General features: G+C 42.0%; 1 protein-coding gene across 6 annotated transcripts in view; it reads left to right on the forward strand.

Moving 5' to 3' along the window:
- Positions 1-14962, forward strand: part of RTTN (rotatin) — a 125965-nt gene that overhangs the window by 88919 nt on the left and 22084 nt on the right. For all 6 annotated transcript variants that reach the window (XM_058676881.1, XM_058676877.1, XM_058676876.1 and 3 more), the window contains 5 exons: positions 4847-5039; positions 6848-6938; positions 9223-9367; positions 11750-11887; positions 13351-13568. In XM_058676881.1, coding sequence (XP_058532864.1) covers positions 4847-5039; positions 6848-6938; positions 9223-9367; positions 11750-11887; positions 13351-13568 — 785 coding nt within the window. The remainder of the gene's footprint in view (positions 1-4846; positions 5040-6847; positions 6939-9222; positions 9368-11749; positions 11888-13350; positions 13569-14962) is intronic.

Consider the following 14962-nt stretch of genomic DNA (forward strand, 5'->3'; position numbering starts at 1 on the left):
TTATGTTACCAGTATGTAACAGTTTTTAACTTTATTTATTTATTTTTTTAAATAAAGCAAACATTTATTAAACTATAATAAAAACATTCAATCAAATTACAAAACCTGAGCAAGAAAAGCAAACGGCACATGTTTAACTGTAGTTGACATTCAAATAAAATTTACATTCCCAAAATATTATACAGTAATTAGAAAATACCAGCCAAAGTAATATTAGGATACTTTTACGTGCGATCTCAACAAATTTGAACAGAAGCAAATTTTAACAAAGGTAAATTTTACAGGAAACATAGCAGTAGATTAAGGATCTTGACATATTTATTTTACTGCTAAAGTTTTTAACTTTAGATCAGCATTTTATCCTCCTAACAGATTCACATTGTCAGGCCAAAGACATGTCATGGAATGAAACTTGATTATGAATTTCATGAATATTTACCCATGAAAGCATACAGCTTTGCTCTTTTTAAAAAAACGGATTTATTGAGAAATAATTCACATAGCATACAATTCATCCATTTAGTGTATTTACTTTATTGATTTTTTTCCCCACATGTTTAGAATTGTTCAGCCATTACCATGCTCAGCTTTAGAGTAGTCTCAGAATCTCAGAAGGGCTGTCCTCATTAACAGCAGCTCTCATCCCTCCATCCCCCACAGCCTTCTCTGTCATCTCCCCTTCCCCGTCCCCCACAGCCTTCTCTGTGTCACCCCCCTTCTCATCCCCCACAGCCTTCTCTGTGTCACCCCCTTCCCATCCCCCACAGCCTTCTCTGTGTCACCCCTCTTCCCCGTCCCCGTCCCCCACAGCCTTCTCTGTGTTACCCCCTTCCCATCCCCCACAGCCTTCTCTGTGTCACCCCCCTTCCCCGTCCCTGTCCCCCACAGCCTTCTCTGTGTCACCCCCCTTCCCCGTCCCCGTCCCCGTCCCCCACAGCCTTCTCTGTATTACCCCCTTCCCATCCCCCACAGCCTTCTCTGTGTCACCCCCCTTCCCCGTCCCCGTCCCCCACAGCCTTCTCTGTGTCACCCCCTTCCCATCCCCGTTCCCCCCAGCCTTCTGTAGGTTTGTCTGGACAGTGTTGGAATGGAATCTTAACACTATGTGGTCTTTCGTGTCTTGCCTCCTTCACTTGGTATGTCATTATCAAAATGTTATTTGCATTGTTGTTAAACAATATTCATTGTATTGTTATAGTACATGTAGGCACTCAGTATTTGATAGATACTTGAAATTTTTCCAGGTTTAGACCACTAAGATAATGCTTCTGTGACTGTCAGAATGAATGTTCTGTGAGGATAATACTTTTATTTTTGAATATTGCACTTTGAGAACTACTCCAGAAATAGAACCTTTTCTATTGTAAGAAATATTCTGAAAGGATATTTTAAGATTTATAAGTGTACGTATGATATACAAAATTAAAATTTATCATTGGAAAAGTGTTTTTAAGAACTAGAGTTTGACCTGATGCTCAAAATACATTCTGTGTTGCCTGAATTTAAATCCTTTTTAAAAATACTTTTAATATGAATAACCAGGAGAATTTTCTGTAATTAAAATATTAAAAGTTTTACTTGAGTATATTCAGTGAGTTTGAAATTTCTTGAATCTTGTGCTCCTTTGCTCCCTTTTATGGGTATATTTTTCTTGCCATATGTTAAAGACATATAACTTGAGAGTATTGCAAGATTTTCTGAAAATGTTTTGAACAGTTGAATTTTTTCAATTTTGCTTGATTTAAAATATCAGAGCTTTCCTGCAGATATGCACTTTGCTATGGGGAAAGCTGGTTCAGAATCTACATTAATTGATATAGAGATACTTCAAAAATCTGTGGAAAGTACAACTAAAGGATAAGTTTATATGTTGGTGCAAATTTTTTTAATTCACGCATACATTTTTCATAATGTGCATTTGTCTATAAATATTTTAGAGATCCCGATATTTTCAGTCTTATTGTCAATTTATTTTGGCAGTTTTAAGGAGGACATTTGTAACTGTGATCACTTATTTTAAGTTCTGAAAAAAAGTCCTATGGTTGTCAGCACCAGAACCCGTAAGAACATAGTCAGGATTATGTATTGATTATTGGGCTCGTGCACTCTCTACCCTTTGTGGGCAGTGTTTCTTAATCCGACAGCCACTGCAGGTGCGTGTTTCATTTCCTTTGTGCAGGAGTATAATAGTGTTACACTTGTGCGATTTATGAAGGATGTTACGATGAAATAGAGGCTGGTAGAAAGTATTGAAAGTAATGAGAAATTATTATAATTTGTATAATAGGCCTAAGGCTACCATTTATAATATAGTATCTGTTGAAATGAAATCGACTTACAAATCAGAAAATAATAGCAGAAACATTCTTTTTTTGAAGACTTTAAAAATATTTTTTATAATAAAAACTATGACAGAAGGAGAGGCACAAGAAGTCCTTCCCTCTGCTGGTTCACTCCCCAGTGCCTGCCACAGGCACGCTGGGCTGGGCAGCCAGGGGACGAACAGGCCAGTCTCGGCACTGTGGGCCACCATTGGTTTCCTCCCAGGCGCAGAAGCAGAAGCTGGGCTGGAGCAGGCGCGGGCTCAGGCCCAGGTGAAGCTGTGCGGGTGTGCAGCCGTGCGGGTGTGCACATGCCAAGCTGGCCTGGAGCAGGTGCAGGCTCAGGCCCAGGTGCCATGCGGGTGTGCACACGCCAAGCTGGCCAGGAGCAGGCACGGGCTCAGGCCCAGGTGCCTTGCGGGTGTGCACACGCCAAGCTGGCCTGGAGCAGGCGCGGGCTCAGGCCCAGGTGCCGTGCGGGTGTGCACACGCCAAGCTGTCTTGGAGCAGGCGTGGGCTCAGGCCCAGGTGCCGTGTGGGTGTGCAGCCATGCAGGTATGCACACGCCAAGCTGGCCTGGAGCAGGCGCGGGCTCAGGCCCAGGTGCTGCAGTTTCTTCTGATAAGGTGCACTGAAACGCATGATTTTGCGGAAATTGCAGACATCCTCCAAAGCAAATTCTTCACAAAATGTCAGCCTAAAGCACAGCAAGACTGCAGAATTCTTCCATTTTAAATATCAGGGACAGTGCAAGGCACAACCAGAATGATCTTTCTATTTTGCAAGCTAGCATGGTACTGGGACAATGGAAGTCAGTAGATTACACAGTGCTGTTGCATCAGTCCTGACTTTGTTTATGGTACACTGGTAATAAAAGATGAAATTATTTTTAGGAAATTAATATAGGATCAAAGGAACTTTATATCTGCAATTTACAAATGGTTCATAAAATATGTAGGGTAACTAGGTAGAGAGAATATGGCAAATTAATGATTAGGAACCCTGGCGTAGTTATAAAGGAATTCTTTGTACTCTTGTATTTTTCCACAACTTTTTTTTTTGAGCAAATGTCTGATTTATTAAATGCAGAAACCGCTTCCACTCCAATCAACAGGTGTCTCCAAGAAAGGAAAACCCAAATGGCTGGGCTAAGTGGAGGGGTTTAGCACAGTTTCCAGAAGGAAAAATAGAGCAGCCACAGAATGCAAAGGCCCGGAATTCCAGTCTCAGCGTATTCAAAACAAAAAGCCTTCAGAATGTTATGATCAGTAGCTTAAGTCTGATGATAAGCCAAAAGCCTCAGGCAGGCGGGGTCACTACTGGCTTGTTACTCTTGATAATACCAAAAACCCAGAGGAACAGGGAGTCCTGCTGCACTCAGGGCCCCACCTGCCTGTCTAGCAGCTGCTGTTTCACTCTAAAACCAGCTCAGAGTGGGATTGGCACTTCAGTCTTGCCGAATGCAGCTTGTGGGGGAGACACGAGCATCTTGGACATCTTTCAATATAGTGTGGCTTTTTTTGTTTTGTTTTTAAGTTCAGAATGAGCCCTGTGTGATAGTTTAGTGGTTAAATTCTTGCCTTGCACACACCAGGATCCTATGTGGGCACTGGTTTGTGTCCCGGCTGCTCCACTTCCCATCCAGCTCTCTGCTTGTGGCCTGTCAAAGCAGTCGAGGACGGCCAAAAGCCTTGGGACCCTGCACCCACGTGGGAGACCTGGAAGAGCTCCTGGTTTTGGATTGCTTTAGCTCGTTATCAGCCACTTGGGGACTGAACCAGCGGATGGAAGATTTTTCCCTCTGTCTCTCCTCTTTTCTGTAAATCTGACATTCCAATTAAAAGAAATCTTGAGAGGAAAATTTCTTCAAAAGGAGTAAAGGGTGTCAGGCCAAGTGTTTTAAACAGATTAGAGTCTGTTAGGAAATGTCTATAACCTCGTATTTTTACTTCGAAAATCCAAGATGTCTGAAAGCCGAAGTTTTTCTTATTCTGGCTTGGTGCTAAACTTGTGCGCATGTGAACACGTGCGGCTGCTAGCCATAAAGTCTGGCGATTGAGGCTGTGTTTGCTGATTGACTCTTTCATCGTGTTTGTTGTGATTGCAGATCTGTAAACAGAAATATTTATTTCATTATCAGGTATTGGCAAAGGGCACATTTCCCTATTTTCTAAAATATAAAAATATTTTGAATTTGGAAAAGCTGTGGCCCCTCAAATTTCAGAAAAAGGATTGTGTGCCAGCTGTGTGTTCGTCCGTTTGAAGTGTGTGGGAGCACGAAGCCATTTTCTGCCTGTCTTGTCCTGGCTCCTCGTCTCCTTCCCAGATCATGTGCAGCGCAGGCTGTGGGCCAGGAGGAAGGGAGTCCTCACCCGCTGGGCTCACGACTAGGGGGAACCAGGCAGATAAGGACATTAGGCAGCCGTTCAGTTTTGTCATGTTTGGAACTTTGCTCCAGCTGTAAGAAACTATGGCTGTTGCTCACACCCACAAGGTAAACACACTTTTGCTGTTTTTGATTTTAGATCAACATGAGACTGCGTCACCGCGTCCGCCTCATGATTCGTCGTTTTCTGCTCCCCTGCCCAAACACAGCGGTTTTGTTACTCCTCCTCTGCTGTCAGCAGTGTGTGGCCTCTTAGACAACCTTTTGGCCATCGCCCCAAGAGACACTTCAGATGCCCTTCGACAGGCCCGTCTCCTAGAGCTGCTCTGTAGGTAAGCAGAAACACTTCTTTAAAGGCATTGTAGTAGAGGGATAGATTTATGCACTATTCATGACGAGATATAAAATTTCATGCATGCTAGAAGGCTTTTATGCTCATAGGCTTCAGGTTTTTTGCTTTCACTGAGATTTTATTGACAGTTTCTATTTTGAATCTATTGCAGCACTTGCATTGGTTCATTGTATTGATTATTAAGACTCAAGAATATGATTAATGAATGTGGATGAATATGAAGTGTCGTCTCCTTACTGGTACTATCAGAGTATTGTCCCTGAGTTGACGAGTCACAGATGACATTCATCTGGTTTTGTTTTGGAAAGTAAGCTTTGGAGAAATCATAAGTTGAGTCTTTGAATTCTTATGACTTACTCACTTAGCACTAGTAAGTCTTTCCATATTTTAGAAAATCTTGTTACAAAGTGCAAAGGCCTGTGTGTTGCTGTCAGGCGTGTCTGGTGTCTGGTTCATTTACTCGATGTTACTGTGGCCTTGGGAAATGACTCCAGTCTGGAGCATCGTTACTAGCGTCTGCTGAGTGGGTCGGCGTGGGGATTAGCAGTGATGGTGTCAGAGTAGTCCCTTATCTGTTCTGTCTCTTCTCTTTCTCACATCTGCTTTATTTTAGCCAAGTCTGCCCCTGACTTTTAGCCACATATTTATTGCCTGTCTTGTCTCTTTGAACACTCACTTCTCTTTTCCAAATCATGTCTTCTTTATTATTTGTACATTAAAATTCTAAAAAGAATGAAATATTTTCTTGTTCCACCTCACTCAACTGTCATTGCTCCATAAATGTGTATACTATGTGATGAGGTATGTGTTGTTTTCAGCGTTTGTGGTTTTCTGTACTGCAGTGTTGGCTAGGGTTGGAAGAGTAGCAGGCAGCCCTCCTTGCTGTATGCTCCTCCCTTAGCAATGAGCGGAATGGAGCTCCAGGAATGTATTTTGTCCTGTGGGTCGGCTAAGAATCTGCTGTGGAACCGAGGCCACAGAGAGGCCAGAAGACCTTTTGTGACGAAAGCTGATTACATTTCCATACCTGGTTTTATTTAACTGTGAAGAGGAATTTCCCGTTTGCTTTATTTTATTGTTGTCTTTGAGTGTATTTTTCCTTTTTTAAATAGAAAAGTAACTACCAAGGTCACCCTCCTCCTATCCACGCTGGATTTATTTATTTGAAAAGCAGGGCTACAGAGGGACAGGAAGGGGGGGGAGTGGAGAAGGAGAGAGAGAGAGAGAGAGAGAGAGAGTGAGCAAGTGAGCGCACTTCCATCTGCTGGGGCACTCATCAAGTGGCTGCAACGGCCAGATTTGGGCCAGGATGAAGCCAGAAATTTCTTTCAAGTCTCCCATATGGGTACAGGGATACAAGGACTCAAACTATTTTCTACTGCTTTCCTTGGTGCATTAGCCAGGAGTTGGATTGGAAGTGTTGGAGCTGGAATATGAACCAGCACTTATGTGGGATGTTAATGTTGCAAATGGTTACTTGACCACTGTGCCAGATCTCCCACTTTTATTCTTCTTTGCTTACTTTTCCACATGGGCTGCATCATATTTTATTCTGCTCTGCTCTTCATACTGTTTCGTTAGCTACTGCTTCCTTCTAGATTCTTTACGTTTTGTATTAACTGCCAGGATATTTCCCCACTTTCTGAAGTACAGTAGGGTATATTTTCACATGTAACTTCTTTTTGCTCATTTCTATTCAGGGCAGCCTTCACGCTGCAGATTCTATTGGCCAGTCTTCAGTGCAAAGCTCCCTAACTCTTCGAGGGTTTTTTTCCTTGTCCTCCGCAGCGTTGTGGAAGCTTCTGTCATTGAGGCGTGCGTGCAGGACCTACAGGCGCTGCTGCCTTCGTCACCGCCGGGGGAGCACATCCAGGCTCAGGTCAGTGTTTCCAGGCCGCCCCTGGCCTCCTGTCTGCCAGGTTAGTTTCTGAAATGTCAATTTTGCAGAGATGCCAACCGTCAGAGAAAGGTGGAAATGCCTCAGACATGATAGGACGTTCTGCAGAATGGGTTACTGAACACTTTACTGTGTGGATGGCAGAAAGCTGCCGTGAGTTTTAAGTCCTGAATTCTATTCCTGACACCTTCATTAACCAGCTATCAGTGTGTGACCCAGTGTCTGTGTATTTTTGTGTAGCACTTCAGAAAGGGGATTTACAGTGCTGGCAGTGTGACACTGGGTGGTTAGCTGTAGCTGGACCTCCCACGACCCGTGTCAGTGCTGATTGCAGCTCGGCTTCTCCACTTCCAACACTTACTGTCCATGTGTCTGGGACGGTGGCTGATGATGGCTTGCGCACTTGGGGCCCTGCACCCGTGTGGGAGACCTAGGTGGAGTTCCTGGCTCCTAGCTGCAGTTGGCCTACACCTGGCTGTTGTGGGTATTTGAGAACCAGTGGATGGAAGATCTCTCTCCCTTTCTCTCCCACTCTGCCTTTCAAGTGGATACATCTTTGTTACCAAGTTTGTTCGGCAGGTAAAGCATGGCTGGTCTTTCTTTGCTCTGAGTTTGGTTTACCTACATTATGTCCTTTATTTCACCTAAGTTTAAGGTTGATACATAGAGGCAAAGCATTTCAAAGCCCAATCTGACATGAATAAATTTGTTTTTTTTTCCATCAAGGTATTTATTAAGTTCTTGCTACCTGTTAGAGGTTGTATATAAAGTATATTTAATGATTCCTTGCACAGTTGTTAATGATAGACTTAAAAGGGAGAGGTGAGGAGCTAGTGAGCTAGGTGAGTAGTCCTTGGATTGAGATGTGTTTGAGTTGTCTGAATAAGGGAGAGATCTCTATTATAAGGTTTAATGCAACATGCACTTGTCTTCAAAGTGCTTGTCCTCATGCAGTGTTTTCATTTGAGAATACCGATTTGTGTAATGATTGTCTCCTCAACAAATGTTTGTTTTTTGCCTGTTATGCACCAGGTTCTTCCCTTCGTAAATTGAAGTAACTCAGGTCTGGCATGATGGCCTAATTGGCTAATCCTCCCCTTGCATGCATTAGGATCCCATATTGGTACCAGTTCATGTCCTGGCTGCTCCACTCCCCTTCCAGCTCCCTGCAAGTGGCCTGGGAAAGCAGTCGAGGATGGCCCAAAGCTTTGGGACCCTACACCCTCATGGGAGACCCAGAAGAGTTCCTGGCTTTGGATTGGCTCAGCTCCAGCTTTTGTGGCCACCTGGAGAGTGAACTAGTAGCCGATCTCTCTCTCTCTCTCTCTGTAAATCTGCCTTTCCAAAAAAAGAAATAGTAACTCTTCCTTCAAAATGGGAGAAAGGTGATAAACAAATCCATGCATGCTTGATGATGGTAGGCATCTCAGAAGAAAAGCCAAATGGGGTCCATAAAGTGATACTAGCATTGGAAGAGGGGATGTTTACCTTGGCCTGAGAGGGCCAGAGAGTCTCAAGGCAGGTACTCCCTCGCTTGTTGTGCAGTGAATAAATAGTGGAAGTGAAAACAATTGGTAAGTGCTTGTTTATATTATTTATATAATCCTCACAACAATCCTGTGATGTACTGTTAGCACTGCAATTTTATGAATGAATAACTTGTCCCTGTTATCTCATGTGGTGAGGACGGTAGGCAGGATTCCCACACAGGTGGCTGTAATGCTGTGTACCCTCCCTCTACCTGATCTTGTAAATGAGAATGCGTCTTGGCTCTAAGCAAATGCTCGTGCCTGTTACACTACCACACCAGCCCCTGTAATAGGTTCTGTTTTTTGAAGGCTCAGAGTATTATGGTTAGGTACACAACCTCCATATAGAAGCATCTCCAACTTTTAATTACATTCTGGTACGCATCAGAATGAGAGTAGAAAGCATGTGTGTGAGTTATGGTTATGCAGAGGGAGGAGACTGACTGCAGGGTTGCTGTAAAGCTCACTGTACAGACCATCTCATTTGACTCTGAAAAAAGACTAGTGCTTCGTGTGGTGTATTGTATTTGATAGTGTTAATGTGGCCATTAGTGATGTACTTGTAAAACAAAATAAAGCTTTGCTGCTTATTAGTTTCATGTCTGTAACAAGTAAGATTAATAATTTCATTAACTTATCTGACAAGTAATTTATAGTAATGCACAGCAAAATAAAATCCTGTTATTGAGACAAGCTTTTCATTGATATGATTTTGTAATTGTTCCCTTTTCAAATAGGCTTGCTTTCTCTTGGAATACCTGGCCTCGTTGTCCAGGCTTGTGCAGTCATCTTTGTTGGTAGATCCTGAGCTTGTGGTCCAGGACAAAATTCTGAAACCTCTTATCACCAAGGTTATTGGAGTTCTTACAGTATGCATCAAAGGTATGTTAGATAAGCACAATTGTTTCAGATTAGTGAGAAAGTAAAAATAATGTTCAGGCACTTGTCTCACTCTTTTCCGGCTACTCATTTTGAAGTTACTTTTTGGTTTGCTCTATGTTTGCCAATGTTCAGGGAGGCTTTGGTGAAGTTTTAGGGTTTGGATGCACCTGAGGCAAGTGTATGGTATAATAAAGGACATCCCTGTGCTGTCATGTTGCCTGGGGACAGAGCCCTCTAGCTCATGTCAGGAAGCACATTGCGTCCCGGGAATTGATCTTTGCTCTAACCTTCGTGGACTGCCCAGTGCCCCACTAGCAGGGCCTGTGTGATACAAGTGTATATTAATCTAGCACATAGTATCAAATCTCCTAAGCCCTTCATTATTGGAAAATATTCTGTGATGAAATGTTGAATGTGATTATTACTAGCAGAGAAAATCCAAATGATATTATAACTATTAATTAAAATAAAATATAATTGTTTTTGAAATTTAACAATTTACACAGTTGATCTTTGGGTACTTTTCTTTGCCTTCCCAGTTGTTTTACTTTTTGTATTGTAAGGGTTAACTTGATTTTAAGTATGTTCTGATATCCAGTAAAGATGGACCTTAGCATCACAGAATTGTAAAAATTGCCTAATCAAAAAAAGAAAAAAATATAAAAAATAAAATAAAACAGCCTGGTTGGAGAGGAACAGAAGCTTGTCAGTGACAGCGCAAGTTTGTTACATTGTGTGCTTTCAAAGGGAGTGCACATTGTTTGTTGGGAGTAGGTAATGATGTGAAAACCTTAGCTGTTACAATGGTGCAGGGCCCCTAAAACTCAGCTATACTGGCTACAGTCTTACCACTTAGTATCTCATTTCTCTTGCTGGGTTTTCTCACTGACACTGAACTTGTGGAAAATACCCAAGATGTCACTGAAGTCAGTGCTCACAGCTGGGATGCAAGGTAACTTCCCTTGGAGACTTTGTTCGCCTGCTTGATCCCAACGTCATGGCCAAGAGGGGCCTGCAGGTCGGGCTACGCTTGGCTGCCTGCGGGGCTTTTCCGTGACATTGGACTTTGCAATTAAACAAAAAAAATGCTGTCTATTTTATTATTTAGTTATCTAAAAGTTATTTAGCCTATTAAATATTTTGAGTGCTGAAAACAAAATATGTCAACAGTTTCTTAATGTGAAGATAACAGGTGGTAAAAAGTTATTTTCTCATATCTAGAAAAAAGTAAAAGTTTACTAAAACATTTTTCAAAGTAAGTTTATAGATGATGATTTTCTAGAAAAATAATTTAGAATTATGTAAAGTTTATTGCTTTTATATATTTATGGGAATTTCTAATTTGTATTTGTGTCATTCGGCACATCATAATGTTGAAAGTTTCTCAGGGGTAGATCTGTGGCCTGGCAGGTGAGATAAGACCTTAGGATGCTGGCCAGAGGTCACTCGTGCTGATGGTCCAAGGGGTTCCTACAGCAGAGAGCCATTGCTCGCCAGGCACCGTGTGTTCACCCAGGCACAAAGATAGCCAAGTGTGTCCTCACTCTAATGCAGTATTGTAAGCCATAAGCAAAATTGCAGAATCTCATTTTTATAATTTTTCTGTTTGGGGTAGTAATCTTTTTAGTTTTTAAAAAATAGTTTGGGCCTGGTGTGATACCTAGTGGCTAAAGTCCTCATCTTGGCGTCCGCTGGGATCCCATATGGGCGCCAATTCCTGTCCTGGCTGCTCCACTTCCCATCCAGCTCCCTGCTTGTGGCCTGGAAAAGCAGTAGAGGACGGCCCAAAGCCTTGGGACCCTACATCTGTGTGGGAGTCCCAGAAGAAGCTCCTGGCTCCTGGCTTCGGATAGGCTAAGCTGCAGCTGTTGTGGTCACATGGGGAGTGAACCAGCAGATTAAATATCTTCCTCTCTGTATATCTGACTTTCCAATAAAAAAACAAATAGATCTTAAAAAAAAAAGTTCTTTTTTTATGACCTTGGCATGTTATGTTTTCCTTTGAGTCCTATACCAAGCTGCCGGAGAGCATAAAGAAAATAAGAGAAACTTTATGTTCATGGAATAGTATGATGACATGTTTATAATATTCCACTGTATCTAGTTCTGAAGGTATGACTTGGTACTCAGTTTGTTACACTTGCTAATTGTTGTGGGACATGCTTTAATAAGGGAGTGTTTGGGTGTCTGTGTCGGAGGGTGGAGAGGGGACATCTTTAAGAAGCAAAGGAAGAAAAGGGTTAGCGGAAATGAGTTTGAATAATGGTGAAATGTGTTTATTTTCACGTGAGTGAAAGTGACCCTCCAAGGTATCGCACGATGTCTATGAAGTTGTTTTTCCTTGTTGTGTTAGTAACTCGAAGCGTGTCAATTATTTTATAGATGTAGAGCTAGTACCAACTATTTGTCACACATGGACTCACTTGTTTAATTTTCTGGCCACACTGCTGAGGAAAGCTGCTGCCGCGTGTCTCCCTGCTCTTACTGTTGCCTTGGCAGACAACTGGGTGGAAATGCTTGGTAAGAGGACACTCTCACAGGTTTGATTGGATAAAGCCATTACTCACATTTAAATAAGTAAATTTTCCGAAGCCAGTAAATGTGCCAGAGCAAAGAGGTGTGCTCCTCAAGGAATTTCAAGGAGACTCGCAAATGTACATTTGAAAAACAGAGACATATTTCAAGATGCCACAAAAATAAATAAGAAAAGTCTGTGTTTTTTGAATCATAAAGTACAAGAAACTTCGAAAAGTCTATGGAAAACTGGATGGAAAAGAAATTTATTTTAGTGAAAAAAAAGTAGGAATCAGAGTAGCCTTTTCACAGTGCTTGCTCCCTGCGGCTCTGCTGGCTGCCTGCCTTCACCGTGTCGGCGTTCATGGCAAGTTTTGTGACCCCTGAGTTCATTCTTTTCACAGTGCACTATTTCCCTAATGATGAAGTCAATGCATATTAATTTTAAAATTTTCTTACAATATATGCAGTTTTGTATGATAATATTGCTAATCAAAAATAACATCCAAACAGTTTTGACAAAGCAGTGTCGATGAAAACATAACTAGTGAAATCTTTGAAATTCCTGGCTGCGGTGTTGTTTTTGCTTTGTTTGTCCTTTATTTTTCTGTCAATTTTCAGCCCATGGGCCCACCTGCATTTAAAGCATGTGATCCTCACTCTAAACTTTCAGGTTTGGCTAATGTTTGGATATTAATGAATTTAGTTCACATTAAATTCTGCTAACTGCATTTTTTTTCTATGTTCCATAAATTTTTATAGGCCTAAACATAAATAGAAATTACTGTAATTTGTACGAAACAAATATAAATCCAAAGCAATATAAAAATCATACAACAAAATTATAAGTCTCATACTTTATAAGTTAATAAAATTAATCTCTCAAAACAGATGCCATTTTCATTAAATTGTACTAACAGCAAATTAATAATGACCGATTAGTGTAATTAGTTTTATTTGAATTTGGCCATCCATCCTTTTTTCACACTATCATGTTTGTAAAGTAGCTCATCATCACTCATGTTCTTGAATCACCATGAAAGCTTGTATGAGGCCAACTTGTTTCAAACCAGAAACATAAGCATACTTACCACGTATTCATCTAGATGAGCCCAGAATATAGCTAACTTTTTTTAGATTAATATTAAAATAAATCGAAATAAAAATTTTGAGACATTTTATATTGCGGTAGACTCTGAAGAATTAAAACCCACTTGGGTAGTAGTAGATGTCATTTCTATGTGTGTTTATAAGCAGATACACACACATCTGTCTTTCCAGCAAAACATGTAATAAAGTTAGATCAGTTGCTTAGCATATTTCCTTAATATGACTGCTTAAATGCTTTTTAAATACTAGTTATTTTTGCTACACTTTAACTGTTGGCAGCTTTACTTGATTTAAACAAGAAAGCTATAAAACTAACATTAATATTGAGACATACAAAATGAAATGATTCTCTCATTTAGATATGTTCTGCACATGTGTCGACCTGTCTGTGATGTCCCCTGCTCTGTGCACTGCTGGCCTGCAGTTCCTTTCAGTTCTTTTAACTGAAGAAGCAAAAAGTTACCTTCAGAATAAGGACAAAAGAAATCATTCCCACAGCCCAACAATAGTCTCACTGCTTGATGAAACTCAAGAAAATCAGAAACGTGTGGAACGATTTAATGAAGTTATTCTTGAGGTACGCGGTGTCTTAATTTCCTGTAACTGTTGTATTTAATGGATTCTCAGCTTTGTAAACTTTTTTTCCCAGTCATTTGAATCAAAGAAGTAATTAGTGCTTATTATGACTGTTCAGAAAACGCGGAGTGACTGCACCTGCAGTGCCACAATTCTGCCCTCCCCAGACTGTTCTGTACGTTAAGTGTGTAATAGAAGTGCTTAATCCAAAAAAGAAAAAGTGTAAACTTTAAAACATGTCATTGAACCTTTTTCTTTTAAGCTTTGGTTGTAAAAGAAAGCATGTTAGGCTTGTCCTGCTGGCTTGTTTTTGTCTTCACTTGCCCTCGGCAGCCTTCCTCCCTCCAGGTCTTTGCATTTGCCCAAGACACGTGGGCCACTTTTCAGACTGCATAAAATGCCACACGCACAAGCACACAGGCACACATACAGAAATTAAATCCTTTACCCTGCCCTTCCCAGTGTGAAGTGAGTGGATTTGTTATTAATACTATGTTGTTTACTTTGGTTTAGGGCTTTTCACACCAGTTTCACCATGTACACATTTTAGAGCACCAAACAGTTCTAGAATCATTCAGCCCAAGTGTGGAACTTCTCCATTCTTCTCTGTCCTCGGCCCAGAAATGACCCCTTGTGCCTCAGTTAGCTAATCATTTTATGGTATTCCTTCCATGCCTCGAAACAGCATGTTCATATTCCTTTACCCGATTACTCAATTTGGGCTTTATCCATTGAATTCCTGCTGTGGAAACTCATGCTGTACTTACCTACCAAGCCAAAAGTGTTTCATGTGGATGTTTCACGTTGCTAAAATGAGACTAGGCGCCATGCCTGGTGTTCATCTGGGGAGTTGTGGCAGCCGACCACACCAGGATGCAGGCAGTGTTGACTTGTCTTCTGCACAGCTTTTGCTTTCCTTTGAATTAATTGTGTTACTTTTAATTTTCCGAGTTTCGCATTGTAACTAGTTACCTCTAGTCTCTGCCAGCAGGCAGTGTCCTCCCAGTCATCCTGTTTCTCCTGGAAGCAATCTCTACACGCCTTTTGACTGTTTCGGTGCCGGTGTGCTGTCATCTTGTGATCTTCATTCATCCTTGGGCTTTTGACGGCTCTGCCGCCGCCCTCCCATGTCCTGCTCTGCCGTCGTCCTCCCGTGTCCTGCTGTGCCACCGCCTTCCCGTGTCCTGCTGTGCCACCGCCCTCCCGTGTCCTGCTCTGCCACGGCCCTCCCGTGTCCTGCTCTGCCGTCGTCCTCCCGTGTCCTGCTGTGCCACCGCCCTCCCGTGTCCTGCTCTGCCACGGCCCTCCCGTGTCCTGCTCTGCCGTCGCCCTCCCGTGTCCTGCTCTGCCACGGCCCTCCCCTGTCCTGCTCTGCCGTCGCCCTCCCGTGTCCTG

The sequence above is a fragment of the Ochotona princeps genome, chromosome 18, assembly GCF_030435755.1.
Source record: "Ochotona princeps isolate mOchPri1 chromosome 18, mOchPri1.hap1, whole genome shotgun sequence".
NCBI classification, from domain to species: Eukaryota; Metazoa; Chordata; class Mammalia; order Lagomorpha; family Ochotonidae; genus Ochotona; species Ochotona princeps.